The following is an 18,691-nucleotide window of genomic DNA, read 5'->3' as shown; positions in this document are numbered from 1 at the left end:
AAAAAACTAGGAAAATGGATTTTAGGATTTATTAAAGAAGCCTCATTTCAAGGAAATTTATTTAAAGTTTCATATAGACTTTTTCTGAACAGTTGTGAAAATTTATTAGCTATCAGCAGGGTGACTAATGATGACTAATATGGACTTAATAAGGTGAATTTAAAAAGTAATTTTAGAGATAATCATAGCATAGAATAAGCTAGCTTCCTTCCTTCCTTCCTTCCTTCCTTCCTTCCTTCCTTTCCTTCCTTCCTTCCTTCCTTCCTTGGCTAAATTCTGGAAGTATCCAGCAGAATTAAGAGTAAAACCAACATGTGTGCAAAACTATCTGGACAAGATACATATAGATAACTACAGATACAGTTACAAATAATGTAGATTACTCAGTTGTAGCTAAATTTAGATTTGGATTAGATATTACCAAGCACCAAATTATCATCATCATGAGTAATATTCCTGGAGAGCATTCCATGATTTGAGTTCATATCAATGAGAAGACTATACCCTGAGGACATCTGAAGAAGATTCTCCAAAACAGCAAAACAGGTACTCTGCTCATGTCTGGGGGAGTAAAAATGACGTCATACTTCATGTTGTTTTATCGATAGAGTTTTTGTATTTTGTTCAGATACACTAGCTGCATGATTTGTATATTGCAGAGAGATATGCCATACCAAAAGAGTTATGACAGCTTCATACCTTGTGCCCTTTGATTTGTGCACTCCCATGTTTGTATCACATCTTCATGTGATACGATACAAATCATATGACCATTCCATATTTGCTATAAAACAAATGAGTAGGGGGTTCAAATAGAAGATCTCCAAAGTCTCTTCCAACTCTATTATTCTGTTAAATCAAATCTTTATTTTGGACGAAGGGCAGAATAAGAAGAGAGAGGTACAGTCATTTAAAAAGCATTAAAATACATAAAAGGCTAAACGAATAATAAAAGATAAAGCAAATGTATAGGTGAAAAATAAAAGTCTACAAGAAATCTAAAAAGAGCGTGGGAGCACTAGATGGGGAGCCTGAAGTTTTGTAAATGGCAGAATAAATCTATCACAATATGCAGAGCATTCTAGAACAGTGTTTCTCAACCTTGACAATTTTAAGGCATGTGGACTTCAACTCCCAGAATTCCACAGCCAGCATTGCTGGCTGTGGAATTCTGGGAGTTGAAGTCCACATGCCTTAAAATTGTCAAGGTTGAGAAACACTGTTCTAGAATGAGGAACTAGATGCTCATTATGATTAGTTTATGGCACAGGTCATCATCTGATGGATTTTAAGCACTGCTGTGCAGAACATAGCAGCATTATATGTTGTAGTAGGGTTAGTATTTGAGAGCAGTAGGGACGTGTGGAATTATCTTGCTCATCCTGCATATTTGTGCAATAATAGTAAGATAAATGTCTCTATAGTATAAATGTCTCTATAATACAGGCACTGGAGAAGTACACCACCTGTTGTCTATGGAGATTCTGAGTCATCCAGGTCATGGTTGTCCCAAAGGTGCTTTTTCAAGAGGCAACTGAACTTGGGGGTTTGTCCTGAGGGGGGGGGATTGTCCTGACCCTGAGGACACAGGCAAACCCCCAGGTGGCCTCAATGAGTCTCTAAAAGAAGGCAAATGACCAGCTGTCTGCAAGGAATATAAATCCTTCCATTCCCCACCATCCAGTCAGAGCTGAAGAAGCTTCTTGGATGAGGAGCAAAACATCTGTTTCTGTGAGTCCGGGTCTCAGGGTGGGGAATCTTCCTGTATCAGCTTTTAAGGAAAGCTGGGCATGTCATCCTGCCATAGTTAAAAGCTCTCTAGTGGTTGGGCATTTTGAGGTTACTTAAGTATGCTATAGGGGAGGCAGAGTACCTGTTGGATTCATGGCAATAAAGGTGGCACGTGTGCTAGATCCAATTGATGCTCTCTGTCTACTACATACTATTTAATGGTTGCTTTGCCCTGATCACATCCCATGGTGAATGAAATTCCTGGAGAAAAGTCCAAGGATGAGATTTTGGTTGCTCCTGCCTTTTTCCATGTGGACTGAAAGTCATCCATAGTTAATAGGGTAAGGCCAAGGGGAACATATGATAGCCTGAGCCACTAATTGATTACAGTCAACTAGGCTCCACTTTCAAGAGGCCTATCTCTAGGATGGTATTACAAATGCATTTTGGGACTTGAAGGCCCTAGAAATTTGGGTTGAACAAGTTTTAAAGGGACAAAATTGGAGAAGGGACCCAGCTGGGCATCATAAAGAAGTTGTGCTATTGTCTTGGCTTTGAATAACTTTAGTGCTGCAGGAATACCTCCCGTCTTGAGGAATTTAAGGATGGTAGTTGGACTATTCTCGGGTATCTGAAACGTAAGTCCTGCTCAGACTTGTGGTCATCTCTTTTCCAGGAGTGGTTCCTGGAACATCCATAAGGTAATAAAAGTATAATAAAACAAATATAATAAAATATAATAAAAATGTTCTGGGTCAGTCCAAAAGCTCATCTATTCAAGCATTCTATGTCATGTAAAGACCAGATGTATCTTGAAACCTTGTAAATAGGTCATCAGCACCTCTGAGATTAATCTATGAACTGGAATATAGATATCCATTTAATTTCACCAGTCTTCAAACATTGCAGCATGGCTTTTTGCTAAATATACAAATATCTCAAATATATTTTAAGATGCATTTTCATGCATTTTAAATTGCATATTAATATAGAGATAGTATGTACTTATGGATGAATATATGTGAACATGATATGGATCAAAAATAGGATTTGACCAGACTAGTTTATGCTAGATTTTCTATGTCATGATCTTCCAATCTGACATTCCTATAATACATTAAATCTTCACTATATAATTTCTAGCATTTATAAATCTCTTTTTCCCCCCTATGGATGTACATTGACATGGACAATCAGTGGCCTTAAGGCTCCATAAACTGTTGGATCTATTTCAGAAGGCCTCTGCAAGAGTTTAACTAGATTTGCTCAACTTCCTACATCCATTACCAATGAATAAAAACAGATAATGAAAATTCATATTCATCTTATAATGGCCATACTAATATCAAATCTAGAGTAACTGATTGAATTGAACCTAGCTTTTGTTCCAGTTTTCTTTCCACTGAACCATGCTACTGAAATTGAATATTAGCTATGTCCATGACAGAACAGTCTTTCCCCAATCTCCTGGACAGCCAATCCTAAAGTTCTAACAGTGGTTCTTGTGTTCTAGAACAGGGCTTTTCAACCAGCGGTACGGGTACCACCTGTGGTACATTGGCACCTGGCAGGTGGTACGCGACCATCCTAGAAAAGTGGTAGCGGGGGAGGGGAATGAGCTGAACTGGTGGCAGCACCACACAAGCCTGAGCGAGAGATGGCTGGAGCTGCAGGGCTGTCAGGGCTCAGTGGAAGCGCCAGGATCAGTGCCACTTTCCAGCTGATCGGCGCTTCTTCGGGGCTGTCAGGGCTCAGCGGAAGCACCAGAATCAGTGCCAGGCTCCAGCTGGAGGTCAGTGCTGATCCTGGTGCTTCTGCTGAGCCCAGAAGAAGCGCCGATCAGCTGGAATGTTGCAGCATCTCCAGGGTCTTGTGATTTACATTCAGATGCTTGGCAAGCGATTCATATTTATGATGGTCACAGTGTCGCAGGGTCATGTGAAGTGACCAAAACCTGCTGCAACCATCCAGCAGACGGGGGGGAATAAAAACCAACCCCCCACCCCACCCCCGCTGCTAATCCTCAACAGAAATGCTCACAACAATGAAAACCTCGGACAGGAGGAAGAGCGCCGCCGGGTGGGCAGGCAGATGTCTTGCTCGGCTGTGGCTTGGGGGGCACTTTTTTCAGTGCCATTTTTTTTTGTCATCAAGTTTTTGACACCTTGCTAGGCGACTGGTGGTACTCGGATATTGCCATATCCTAAAAGTGGTACAATGGGTGAAAAGGTTGAAAAGCCCTATTCTATAAGTTTCCCTTGAACAGAAAATATATTACATTTGTTTAATTACAAATGGAGTCATGGAGATGTGACTGTTTTGTGCTGTGTACATAAAAAAAAATAACTGTATGTAAGTAATATATGCTAATAGTAATAGGATAGTAACATACAGAAGAATTTAATTTTACTAGGGAATGGAATCAAAGCAGTGAGTATATCATTTCCTCCAAACATGGATTTTACTAAGAGAAAATATTTTTGGACTTCAAAACAAAAGGAAAACTCCATGCGCATCACTTAAGCTATTAAGTGAATAGGTGCAAAATTGCTTACTTCCTCATGCTACTATGTTTCCTTTCTGTAATACAATAATACTGGCATTACTGCCCAAAGAGGTTAAGAGAACTTCATTTTCCCATCAGTGTTTCCCAACCTTCATAAAGAAGGCCTTTCTGTTCGCTTTTAAAAATAAATATTAATTACAGAAATAATAACAGTAAAAGAAAATCTTGCCAGATTATAACTAGCTTCATCAGCACTCTTTTGGGTAGTCCCTGCAACCTATTTCTCACCGAGTCTCATTTAAAAAACAAGAAAGCTCAGATTCAAAGAAGTGGGAAGATTTTCAGGGTTAAATGCATAGAGCGGAATCCCCTGTACAATTAAACACGCTTAAATGTCATTGAAATCAGCAAGACATAAATGTGTTTAACTCTCTCTGCTGGATGAGAGCCATAATATTTAATCACAACAGTACTTGTAATAAAGCCAAGCTTCTCACAACGGATGGAAACTGCTGCCGAGAATGGAGCAGCCACCAAACTATAGCTGGATTTCCCCCCCTGTGTGTTGAAACTTTGTAAAAGTCCTAATGATGACACAAGTCTGTTGTGTGTTGCAGCCCTGAGTCTGTGAGGGCAAGCTGTTGTTGCTGGCCAACTTGTGGAAACCGAGGTGGCCCCTCTGTGCTCCTTATGTAGGTCTTTCCCGTCAGAGCTAGCCCAGCCTGGCCAAAAAAACGCTGTCCTTGGCAGGGTTAAATGACAGGATGATGTAGTTTGCTGTGACTCGTGCATTCCTTTCAGGTTAAACTAGGGAAATGGCTTTGTGTTAAAATTCCAAGTCGCATGAATGTTTTATTGCCACAAATGCACTGAGGTCTCAAGGGGAGTGTGTGTGTTCAGAGATTGGGGGGGTGGAGGGGGGGGAGAGGGGAGTTGGGGAGTGTGACTTAGAACTATCAGAAGAACAGTTCCCTTGGAAAATGTTATCCAGTGGTGTGTGAAGCTGACTGGCTGTGATAGTCACTTAGAAAGGTTTCGCTATTCCCTTGGCTGTGGCTGTTTAAAATCTCTCACTCCAGACAATTAACAGCTGAAGAAAATATGACAAGACACATGCAGTGAGGCTGGGAGATACAGTGAAGGAATGCGCCAGAAGAGAGTTGAATTGCCTTCTTGTATATAAACTGGCAGATCTCCGCTTCTCGGCACCCTCCTGACTTGCTATGACCCACTCCCAGAGCTGATTTTTTTCTTTTCTTTTTTCTTTTTGCTTTCCTTTTTTGCCCCCTCCTGTCTGCTGAAAGCCAGAACTGTACACCACAGACTGGGAGGCCAAAGTCGCTCATGGTACTGTATGTTACCATTACTACTCCCTCATTCCTTTATCCCTTTGGAAAAAAAAACATGTCTTTGCAATAATGGTTTATGTGGGTCAGAAGTATTTGGTGTTTTTGTTAAGGCTGCAAAAAGACCAGAGCACATTCTTGTTGTACAGCTTTAAAAATGTAAACAGGCCAGGCAATTCTGACACCATCTCGTTTATATTAAGATGCCCGTAAATGATTTCAAACAAACTTTTAAACAATGTTGTTAATGCAGAACCGCTGAGGGATGGTATGTTAGTCCTACACTTTTAAGTGTAATGTTGTAAAGCCTGCTGCTTTTTGGTTGTCTCCTTGATTGCTTGGAATCTGTGATAAGATACATTTGGGCTGATGTCCCTCTTGTGCCTTTGATTTGTGGTACTTAACGATTCATACATTTGAATTCATTTTACATAGAAAAACTAGTAAGTTAAAATATTTGGAAGTGAAGGATGCTAGAGAGGTGGAGGCTTAGAGGATCTTCAATTGCTAATCTCTTTGTCTCAGACTCTTTTCGAAGTTAACATTTTTCCTGTGAGTTTACATGTGCTTGAGTATAAAGACATTGACACAAACACACACGCAAAATACATATCAGGAGAGAATATGAAGGACTTTTGGTGATAGGGAATGTGTATGCATAAAGATTGTGATCTTCATACAAATTTAAGCTTTCAGGCACAGTTAATAACAAGGCAACAATCGATCTATTGATAGGTAGGTAGGTAGGTAGGTAGGTAGATAGATAGATAGATAGATAGATAGATAGATAGATAGATAGATAGAAATAGAGATAGATAGACAGACAGAGTGTTTCTCTCTCTCTTTTCTCCCCTCCCTTCCTCTCAACTCTGAATTAATAAATAGATGAAGAACATGGGAGAAGATTCCTGATTTGAAATTTTATTCGGTATACCCAATAACCCTAATCTTTCGTTTTGACATGCTGAAAAATGAAATTTATCAGCAAACGCCCTTATGGCTTTGTGTTTAAAGAGTTTGATAGTGTGGCGAATTAGGTTTACTAAGATGCCTACATTTTTGAAACAGATCATGGATATGGCTTACCACTTTTTCTTAACAAGAATAATGTAATTTTTTCACTTAACAGTGACTATCTGAATAAAAATTTGGATGTATGTAATGTTTTTTAACCATGATACTTCTGTACTCTGTAAATATGTATGTGTTGTATGTTTACATCCCTAATTTAATTTTCCCTTTAGTTTTCTCATTCCCTTTTGGGGTGAGAAACTGCACATTGCAGAAAAGGAATTTTTTTTAAAAGTAAGACAAAGGAATTAAGGCATAAGATAAGAAACATAAAAGGAAATACAGCTAAATCTAATTTATACTCACACTTTTCTTTGTACTTCTCCATCTTTACAAACCATGTTTGGCTCTACCATCTCCCCATGGCTACTTCATGGCTCATCTTTTTAATCTTTAAATGTATTATTTCTTTTTGGAGCATCTTAACAATTCATTCCAAATATGAATTTCTCAGTCTTCTGTTTTGTCATCATTCATTCTTCTTTTTATATATTTGTTCTGCTAATTCTTCCTTGTGATCGAACCACCTGAATATATTCATTTCATACAGATCACTTATTTTTGTATTAATGAATTCAGCATCTATTCATTCTTGATTCAGTCTTTTCAGGTTTTATATCATAAATATTGCTTAAATAATCCATTCCCATAACATTCAACTTTTGTTTCTTGTGACTTGTCCAACTCTCACATATAAAAAGGGGATAGAAGCATACTTTTGTACAAAACTGTTTTCACTTGTTTTGAAAAATATTAATCGCTTATAACAAACCAGACCACATTTACATATCATATTTCCATCACATATGATCATTTGCTCAAGATTTCCCCATATATTTTCCCATTCTTGGGAAATGTTTTACTAAAGTATATAAATTCACCTACTTGTTTCATTATTAGATAGATTAATTTTCCAACCCTTAGCCCAAGTTGAATCATATAGTCTGTCTAGTATTGGGTTACTCAGCCAACAGCTTGGTATTATCTGTCTACAAAAATATGTGCATATTCACATCTTTAACCAACACATCTCTACAACATTACCACAAACATTCCTTATGCATTTATCCATAAAAAGATTAAACAACCAAGTAAATGGCATAATTACTGCTTGATGTTGTTTAACTATTTGTTAAACATTTGATTTATTAATTTACATGTATCATATGCCATAACCAATTTTCAATTCCATTTTTCTGCAAAACATCCCATAATTCAAACTTTACTTACAGCAAATGTACAACAACTTCCTCCTGTTCCAGTAAAGGAGAATATTTGTAACTCAGGGTTGAAGTGAGGGGGTCCTTGGTGCTCTCTGAGTTTCCTTGTTTTCTTGCAGATGTTTCTTACTAGCACTGATGATGTTACCTAGTTTGGGTAATGAAACATCTGTGTGTGTGTGTGTGTGTGTGTGTGCGTGCGTGTGTTATGTATGTACCTGTAGCCTTAATTTTCACAACATTTATTAGTGTCACAACATTATTATTTTCTTTTCATCATTTTTTCTGGGAAATTAACATTTATTGTATTCATATTTATTTATTTATTTATTTCACTTTTATTATTTTTATAAATAACTCAAGGTGGTAAACATACTCCTTGCTACTCTTATTTTTTCCCAGAACAGTCCTGTGTCATTGTCATTCCAATATATGTACTCTCTTTCTCTTTCTCTCTCTTGTCTCTTTCTCTCTGTCGAAAGATTGCAAAAGGTAATAATCACATGACCCTGGGACACAGCAACGATCATAAGTATAAACCAGTTGCCAAGCATCTGAATTTTGATCACATGATCATGGGGATGCTACAAAGGTTGCAACTGAAAAATAGTTGTAAGTCACTTTTTTCAGTGCCTTTGTAACTTTGAACGGTCACTAAATGAACTATATATATATATGTGTGTGTGTGTGTCTGTGTGTGTATCTATCTCTACATATACAATATATCTGTATCTATCTATTTCTACCTTTCCCTCCCTTTGATTTCATCCCACATAATTTCAGCACTTTTACTTTTAACCAGAGTCCCTTCACTTTGTTTATCCACTTCACCCACTTCAATTTTAAAATTTTGATTAAAGTAATTTTGTATTGTCTCCCTCTTTTTGTTGCGCACCTCCTTGCTCTTTCTGTCATTATCAAAATCAGATCATTCTTTTTTATTCAACTTATGAGTAGACCACTTATTTACTATCATTCTCATTCATTTTGGTTTTTTTCCTCTACTTTCTCACTCACTTCATCCAATTTTATTATTTTATTTATTGAATTTATTTGCTGCCCATTTTGTATCAAATGACCACGCCACCATGTTATAAATTGTGATATTCACTCACAGCCATCAATGTAGATGTCATTTTCTCACACATATTTTAACCTTTTCATTTATAATTAAATTTAAGTCTTCACTTCGCTGAACACATTCATCCACACCCTTCCACAAGATCAAATCACCTTAATTCAAACATTTTACCTTTCTCTTGCCTCACTCTTCTTAGTTTCATAAACACATTATATACTGTATCTTCTTTTCTTTTTTATTTCATTCCCTAGTTCATGCTCTTTACCTTTTATTTCGGTACCTTCCAGGTTGCATTGTGCGATGTACCATAAGCAGATGTGCTCGTAGATATTGGCCTCCACAGACAATCATTCTTTAGTCCAGGGGTAGGCAACCTTGGCTCTTTTATGACTCGTGGATTTCAACTCCCAGAATTCCTGAGCCAGCATGGCTGGCTCAGGAATTCTGGGAGTTGAAGTCCACGAGTCATAAAGAGCCAAGATTGCCTACCCCTGCTTTAGTCAATCAAGGCTGTAACACAATATGTTTCAGTAAGGCAGAAAAGGTGCAGACTATATTAATCACTGTGTATTATTCATTGTGTATATTCCACCTGTATCATTCCCTGCTAACCAAAGAGGGAATACAAATCAGTTTTGGCTTGTTTGATTAGGATGCCACAAGTGGAATCAAAGCTCTAATTTATTCGAACCAGGGTTCAACTATTGTATGTAAGCCGGTGCTAATAATCTAGAGAAATTATACAATCCAACAAACTTTGGTGTGTTTAATCATGTTTAAGTACACATGACTAAAACGGATTCATGGGTCCATATTGTGTATTTTTGATTGGTGGATATGTTAATCATATATTAGATAATGTGTGGTTCTCCATAGCTACTCCGTCTGTTCCTCAGCTCATCTTCAGAACTGTTACCATCTTTCCATCTTACCATCTTAGAAATGGTAAAGTAAGAGAGGAGTGACAGGAGAAAAGAAAACCTGTATTATAGTAAATTTGACAGGATAATAATCCTGTCAAAAAGTTGGTGAAAGAATGAACAATTAAAAACAAGAATTACTGTTATTCATATTACATTATGGGTATGCAGTATACTTTTTATAAAGTCATCTAGTCATCTCATCCATTGTTTAGGAATTACTTATTCTAAATATTCAGATTATATCAGCATTTCTCTGTTTTTTTAGATGCACAAGTATTGGGCACTGAATACTCAATTTAAATCCACAATTCTTTAAATGTTTGTTATAAAAATTATTACTGTATGCCAATAACAGAAGTTGCAATCAATTGGCTTATATTATTGCAATAGTCAATGAGTTGTCTACTAGCTAGTAGATTTTTTTTTTAAGCCATTGAAAGCATTTGGGAATCTCATTATTTCTTTTAATATATACAGAATGGTCCAGATGCATTTGTGTGATATATTTATTTTGTGTGTATAAGGCAAGCAATTATGTCATAAATATAAGTTTAATCTGATTACTACACTTTTTATGATGGTCTAATAGTAACAGCAGCTTTTAAAAAACTTATATTGACAAGGTTTATGGAGTCGTAAACTTAAAAAACAATCAGCTCTATAGCAAAACCATGATTTATATCTTGATTCAGTCTTTCGGATTTCAGAAAAATCTCATTAGCATCACATACTTGCTAAGAGTTACTCATTTAAAGCTGTATATCTTCAGCTTCAAACTATTTTAAATGCATGGTAGTCTAAGAATTTATTCTGACATGTTGCACGTGAAACATTTTAATTGATTAACCAAAAAGAAAAGTGCCAAATTATACATTCCTATTATTTTGCATGTTTTAAAAATGATTTGTAAATTGATATTTAATTGTAATAAATTATGAATACTTCCCTAAATTCCATGGCTTAGATAGAATATATGATATTAATGGCAAGTCTCTTTAGACATAGAATAAGGTATTATGTCATAACCCCTATTGTTTTTGAGGCTCTGCCACAAAGTTTTAAAATATTGAAAAACTAAAGTTCTAAATCTTGGAAGGAATGCAGAGGTTTCTTCTGCAGAAACTGTATGTTTGCACTGAGGACAAACAGGGTGTAAAAGATGCAGAATTGATGCTGTGACATAAAAGCTTACACCTGAGAAGGAACACGTGAAAAGGCTTCCTCTCACAGCCCAGCCTAATCTCTAAGAGGCAGGCTTAACATGTCACAGCACACACACACAGACAAACACACAAACACACAGAGTATACACAAAAGGCAATATAGATCAAGCTATATTTATACTTAGAAACCTATCCGCTGTAATACAAATGGCAACCCAAACTGCAGAATGGACCTTTTTCAATTCTGCAAAACTGTGTAGAAGGTATGTTCTAGGTCTAGGACCAGTGACTCTCAAATAGTATTTAGGAGAGACTTCTAAATTGAACTATGAAGTAGGAATTGCTTTATGTAGTATATACTCAAATGAGCTATCCTTCCTGTTTGGTAGTTAAAGTGATGGATACCCTTCAGTTTGTGGAAAACATACCGTATCTTTTTTTTAAAAAAAAACCCAATACATTTTTCATAAACCATTAGGATGCACCAAGAGAATCAGGTGGATGGTCCATCTAAGTATTCCGTGGCGCTGACAGCAACACCCTCCCAATTTTAACTAAAGGTGCTTGTGGTTTACTGCGCAAAAGCCTTTCCTATCTTCATGTCAGATACAATTCTGCATTCTAGCATTTGGCCTTCCTCTTTTTCCTGTCTTTTTAAAATGCTCTCCTCTCCTCTGTTTCCTGTCCAATGGCCTGAGACAATGGATATGTGTTTAAAAACATAATGTATAATTTTCTGTGAAGCTCAGCGGCCTCTCAGCCGATGAGTGGATGTGAGAAAACAAATTCCTTAAACACTCAAATCAACAAATATTTGGCACCTTAAATGCTAATGGCATTTTATAGCATGGAGTTTGTAGACTATAGTTATCAAATGCACAAAGCCTTATCCTCTTTTACAAATGTCTACATACGCATAGGCACACACGTGCCCAGGCACAAAACACATGCACAAAGTTGTGGGGCAGGATTATAAACACGGAAGCAAAAAAAAAAAAGTTGTTGCTGATAAGGCAAGCAAGCATCTTGGCATTGGATTAGCCAATTAACACATAGAGTGTGATTTTTAAAAATATCCAGGTTGAAACCACAGGGGATAAGTTGACAATGATTTGTTGTGGAGGAGATAGTGCTGGAATAGCTTATTAGAACACCAGATGTATAACTTCATTGAAACCCCACATTTTAATTCTATTTTTTTTGTATGTGAACGTACGTATTAACATATTAACTTCTAACTAGAAGTTTAGACAACGAAGTCCTGGGCATGCTACCAAAAGTTAGTTTTAGGGAGAAGCAAAGATCTGCCTAGCCTCAACAGCTAGTCTTTCTCCCTAAATTTAAGAGTCATAAAGCAGGCAACCAAAAGTTTTAAATAGGAATATCAACTAAGAAAACAGGAACAAAGAGGCATCTTGGCATAATTGATTAAATAAGGTGTGGGAGAAAGACCGTGGCTGAGTTAAATTACAAAATTGTGCCTCAATTGTTTTTTTACTTCTTTCTCATAACAATTCAATGCAGCATATGCACTTGTGGTTGGAAAAAATCAACAATAATTGATCCGTCAAGATAATTTGTAATTCTCCATTTGCTATTGAAGATCCCTACTGAACTGTAGTTTCACCTTCCGTTAATCTTGTCCCTTATCTACAATATAACCACTTGAGATTTCAAATATTATCTACCTTCTTTGTCACTTTCTTTACTAATAAAGAATCCATTTTTGAACGTGAAACAAAGATGCGACAAAAAATTACCAGCTGGGGTCCACCTCAAGGTCTAATATAACTAAGAACAGATCTAATCATTAGTCAAAGCAAGTTTTTAAAATAATAAGTTAAAAACTTCTGTCTTTGCTGCCAAATTATGTACAGGCTCACTTGAAAAAAGCTGTTTAATAGACAGCTTTTCTAGCTGTGAGAAACTAGACGGTATGCACAGAAAGACAGTTTATTTCACATATGATAATATACAGTTTTAAGTGCAACTTACTCTCAAATGAGTTTGCATACAACTAGAAATTTCTCATCACAATTATAAAGATTTTTATTCAGAACTAAGGACTCCTTGCTTTTCAGGAACCATATTTCTGCTGTATTCATTATCTAATTATAAATGATAAATGTTGAGACTTTAGAAAGAGTACAGAGAAGAGCAACAAAGATGATTAGGGGACTGGAGGCTAAAGCATATAAGGAACGGCTGCTGGAATTGGGTATGTCTAGTTTAATGAAGAGAAGGATGAGGGGGGACATGATAGCAGTGTTCCAATATCTCAGGGGTTGCCATAAAGAAGAGGGAGTCAAGCTATTCTCCAAAGCNAATGCTCCAGCACTGGAAGTTTTTAAGAAGAGACTGGACAGCCATTTGTCCGAAATGGTATAGGGTTTCCTGCCTGAGCAGGGGGTTGGACTAGATGACCTTCAAGGTCCCTTCCAACTTTACTATTATTATTATTATTATTATTATTATTATTATTATTATTATTATTATTATTATTATTATTATTATTATTATTATTTCTTGGTATACAGGTGGTCCTTGACTTATGACCACAATTGAGCCCAAAATTTCTAAGCAAGACAGCTAAGTGAGCTTTGCCCCATTTTACAACCTTTCTTGCTACAGTTGTTAAGTGAATCAGTGCAGTTGTTAAGTTAGTATCACAGTTGTTAAGTGAATCTGGTTTTCCCATTGAGTTTGCTTGGCAGAAGGTCGCAAAAGGTGATTACATGACCCCGGGACACTGCAACCATCAGAAATATGAGTCGGTTGCCAAGCCTCTGAATTTTGATCACCTGACCATGGGGATGCAGCAATGGTCATAAGTGTGAAACAGGTCATAAGTCACTTTTTCAATGTCATTGTAACTTCAAACAGTCACTAAATGAACAGTTGTAAGTCGAGGACTACCTGCACAGCTTTAACTATGAAACAAGGCTAGGGTCAGTCAAAGCTAATTAGTATTTGTATAGGAAATGAACAAGAAATTTCAGGACTGTAGACTGGGAAAAAGGTCATGATAAACTGCTTCTGAATTCACTATGCAAAGGTGTGATTATGCAGGAATTAGGTGTAACACAAAAGAGACTTTAACTTTATCTTGAACATTTCAGTATGTAGCTTAGTTTATGATATCTGTGTTAAATAAAAATATTTTAGAGTAACAGACATTTGGAAATCTGGTTAGAAATGCTGCTGAATTAAGTTGTGCTAAATCATCTTTTAAAGTTCTTATAGGATTAATGATGTAAAAACTTTAAAAAAACTTTGAAAATAAATTTGATTCTGAAATCAAACTCCTTTCATTTTTCAGTACATTTTTGCTAGGCTAAAGAATGTTTCATTTCACTAAATATTTGCAAAGGGTCTTTTCTAATATAAAAGGGGGAAATGATTTCATAATCTTATTTTTCCAATTATCAAAAGTATTCTTTTAATACTGCTGCAATAGCATTGTGTTCATACACTTTGTGGCAGCAAGGAAGAGTTAATTTTAGTCATTAAAATGTGACAATGTTGAGCCAAAAGTTGGTCATGATGTAAAATAAAAATATATTACAGTTAAGATAAAACAGTTATTGATGTAAATATCTTCTGGGAAAATATATAGACTCTTTTGATTAAAGATAATTCTCAGTGGATTTTCATTCCATTAAAATATAAACATGTTTTGAGGTTTGAAATTGTTCCCAATTCTTTCAAGATCTGTTCTAAACAAATTGTTTCAAGCCAATTTGTTTCAGACCTCAGAATTACTTCTTGTAATGACAAATGTTTTAATTAAGCTTTGGATTGTTTTAATAATCATTTGCTTGTCAAATATTTTAAATTGCAAATATCTAAAACTCCCACTGAGAAATTTTGCTACACTTCTCAATATACTTTTGAGGTATTTGAAATGGAAATTTGTTCAGATGTTTTCTCCAGGAACATATGCTGCTTAGATGTTCACTAAATGCAAATTTAAAGTGATAATCAACCATTAAGAGATAATGTTTTTATCCTTGGTCAATATTCTTGACATTTTTGCCTTTCTTCAAAATAGCTTACTTTCTTAGCAAGATAAGGAATGATTAACTTCTCTTGAATAGTGATTGTAGACAAAATTTTCTTGGAAAACCAAATTTAATTGTTTATCATTAATTGTTTTTCTTTAATCATATTCAGAATTCACTTCTCAGTAAGGTAAGATAGGTGGCCAATTCATGCCTGAAATTAGAAACATTTTGTTATAAGATTATGTTTTATGTAACAGAGTTGCTGGCTCCCCAAAAGTAGTCAGTGGGGAAGCTGATAGGAAAGGCCACATGTCTCTCCAGTGAACTGTTTGCACCTTCACTTGCTTGGCAGCAACCACTTCTGGTCCCACCATGCTTGTGCCACGCACTGCATCTTAGCTGCCTGCCAGCTTGCTTGCAACAACCCAGAACTTGCTTAACAACCCTCAATCCTTGCTTAACCATGGCAATGAGGAGTGCTAGGATTACCATCACTAAGTGATGTATTCACATGATGTCGCGTTTCATAGCTGCATTACTTAGCAATAGAAATTCCCATTCCAATTATCATTGTTAACCCAGGACTACCAATAATAAACCCAAGAAGGTTATCCCTGAGGATCTGTAGGAAGTTCAACTAAATCCTGCAATGGATGTGTGATGAGGATCTTGCATCCAATTGCATCTTGCAGTCGCTTCCTACTCATCAATCTGTGGTGCTTTCCTGCCAGGAGAGACTCCTAGATTGCAGATGGAAAAAAGGAGAGCGAACCCAACTGAGCATGTGTAAAAATCTATTCTTCTTCTTGTGCCATATCCGTTATCGGATGTTGGCGATCATGTTGGCGATCCTGTTTTTATCAGCAGCCGCACGAAAAAGTGCTGCTGAGTTTTGTCCAAACCAGTCCCTTAGATTTTGAAGCCACGATGTTCTTCTCCTGCCTGGACCTCGTTTGCCTTCAATCTTTCCCTGGAGGATTAAATGGAGTATGCCATATTTTTCTGGGTGTCGCATCACATGTCCGAAATATTCTGACTTTAGTTTTGTAATCGTTTTGATGACTTACCTTGGCTTTCCCAGGCGGCTTATCACCTCCTCATTTCTGATCTTGTCAACTCAGCTTATACATAACAGCCGCCTGTAAATCCACATTTCAAATGCTTCTAGTCTCTTCAGGTGGCCTTCTGTCAGAGACCAACTCTCTACTCCATAGAGCAGGATAGAAAAAATATAGCATCTGACAAGCCTGATTTTCAATCTTAGGCTTATGTCGTGGCTGCAGAAGACCTTTTCCATTTTGAAGAAATCCCTATATTAGGGATTACTAGACAACCTGTATCCTGTTGGGATATCATTTTCTTACCTAAAGAGAGAAACAAATTGACCATGGGTGGGCAAAAAAACAGTGGGAGAGGGAAGTATCTTCCTTGTGGGAGGTGGCAGGGAGCTTCAGACCTTCCTCCCTCCCGATAATTTTGTCATCTTCATAGTTGACCAACACATTGATGCTGTTAAGATAAACTCAAATTCAATTCTGGCATGGCTGAGCTATGGGTAAAGACTTAATTTGCACCCAGTGATTTTCTGCTCTTTGATTCTGAATGTGGTTGCAATTCCTTGTTCAGACTCAAAGCTCCTGTTTGATGAGCAGATGACAGTTGTAGCTAGAAGGATCTTTGCATAGATTCATTTTGTGTGCCAGTTATGAACTCTGGTAGACCAGGAAGTCAGATCATGCCTTGATCATCTCATGTGGCTTCCCCCATTGACTTTGCTAGTCAGAAGCTGGCTGGCTGGTGATCATGTGACCTCTGAATAGTGCAGCCAGGGCTTTTTTTCAGCCGGAACGCGGCGGAACCGCGTTCCGGCACCTTTTTCCGGGCCGGCCGCACCGGAAATAGCCCCTCCCACACCGGAAATAGCCCCTCCCAAATTTTACTTGCATTCCTGTTCTCTAAAGGGGCGNTGACAGTTGCGAAGCGCCTGAATTTTGATCACGACCATGCTTGTAAGTCTGAAAACAGGAGTCATAAGACACTTTTTTCAGTGCCGTTTTAACATTGAACAATCACTAAATTAACAGTTGTAAGTCAAGGACAACCTGTAAAGTGGGCAATTATTCTATTCCTATTTGTGAAGTACATCTCAGAGAGCAGTATAAAGAAAAGTGTCTCCTTGGTGGTCTTGTTGTGATATACTGAAGAGTAAAATTTTGTCTCAAATATATCTATTAAGTCACTGGGTTCAGTAATTAGTGACAGAGATGTAGGCCAGAAATTTTTGCACAAATATTTCCAAAGTCAAAATTTTAACAGAAAATGTTCTGTTTCAGGCAGGTTTGGCCATTTCAGAATCAGATGATTTGTTTTCAGGTGACTAAAAAAAAATCGGGAAGCATCTAGACTAGAGAAGCTGCAGAAGAATGTGAGCAAGAAGCATTTCTTGTTCTTCCAGGTAGCCCTCAAGTGGCCAGATTGAATAGTGTTGCCAGGTGTGATTCTACAGATTCTCACTGTCAGTGAAACTGGACCTACCCCAGTATTTCCTTTTTTCCTTGGTGAGCTAAAAGTATATCACATTTGCATGTTGTTTTATTTCCTATTGCCTTCCATTCAGGTATTTTCTCTCTCTCCTTATATCAAAGCTTGAAGGCTTTTAAAGGTATTATCCACACCTTTTAAAATATGTTAGAGTTTATTTTTTCCATGTTTAATAATATAATACAAATACTTTTGCCTAGTATAGATATCAATATGAACATTCTAACACTTCCTCTGAAGGAATAGGTTGTTTCTGGGTCCATCAATGTAACTAGTATAACCTCTGATCCATTTCTAGGTAAGGGTACCTTGATCATAGTGATTTTGGCATTAATTAATCTCAAAACTGGATTACTAGATGGATATAGGGGCTGGTCCAGATGCTACTGCTAGTACAGAAGGCAGAACCAGGACATTGGTGAATGCCATATATAATACTTGTGATAAAAGTACATGGTTTCCAGTCATCTAGACTTCTGATACTGGTATTGATATTAGTATATAAAATCCTAAAGCATCCATCCATCTGTCTATCCATCCGTCCATTCATCTGTCCACCCATCCATCCATCCATCCGTCTGGGTTTGTTGCTGGCTGACTTTAACCAATTCTGTTTGTGGTTAAGGCAAGAACATCTTACATTTCGGTCTCAGACATCTATGATCTTGCTCTCTCTGGCATAGCTTGAGAATGTTAGTTAGTGGGATGCAAGATGGATCTTGCCTGTCATGGCACATCTTCTGTGAAACAGTGTCGGGCTATAATGTTCCAGTCTTAATTAGGTGTCTTTATTTTTTGCTAGCCTTCCACTGCTGCTAACTGCTCTAACGTTAATCATTGTTTTTTTGTTAAAAAAAATGGGACCATCCGATAAACATTTAATTATATTACTGTGGCCTGCTCACTCTTGTTAATTATTCTGATAGCTGCTGGCTGGTGCATTGTAAACAGGAAAAAAAAATCCAATTTCTGGCCATCATCAGAGAATCAAGTTTTTCTTTTTTTCATTCATTCATTCATTCATTCATTCATTCATTCATTCATTCATTCATTCATTCATTCTATATGACCATCCATTACAAACATATATGAGTTATGGTGGTTG

At 37.0% G+C, this 18,691-nt stretch overlaps 1 protein-coding gene across 2 annotated transcripts in view; it reads left to right on the top strand.

Annotated features, from left to right (window-relative positions):
• The window catches only part of BNC2 (basonuclin 2), a 293,974-nt gene that overhangs the window by 28,582 nt on the left and 246,701 nt on the right, over positions 1-18,691 (top strand). Inside the window, exon 3 of one of the 2 annotated variants that reach the window (XM_015816709.1) lies at positions 15,913-15,949. The exons of the other annotated variant lie outside the window; for it this stretch is intronic. Coding sequence (XP_015672195.1) covers positions 15,913-15,949 — 37 coding nt within the window. The remainder of the gene's footprint in view (positions 1-15,912; positions 15,950-18,691) is intronic. 2 annotated transcript variants of the gene reach the window in all.

The sequence above is a fragment of the Protobothrops mucrosquamatus genome, unplaced genomic scaffold (genome assembly GCF_001527695.2).
Source record: "Protobothrops mucrosquamatus isolate PMUCROS unplaced genomic scaffold, P.Mucros_1.0 scaffold483, whole genome shotgun sequence".
NCBI classification, from domain to species: domain Eukaryota; kingdom Metazoa; phylum Chordata; class Lepidosauria; order Squamata; family Viperidae; genus Protobothrops; species Protobothrops mucrosquamatus.
The sequence above is the reverse complement of the archived record's forward strand: the minus strand, read 5'-3'. Positions and strand labels throughout refer to the sequence as shown.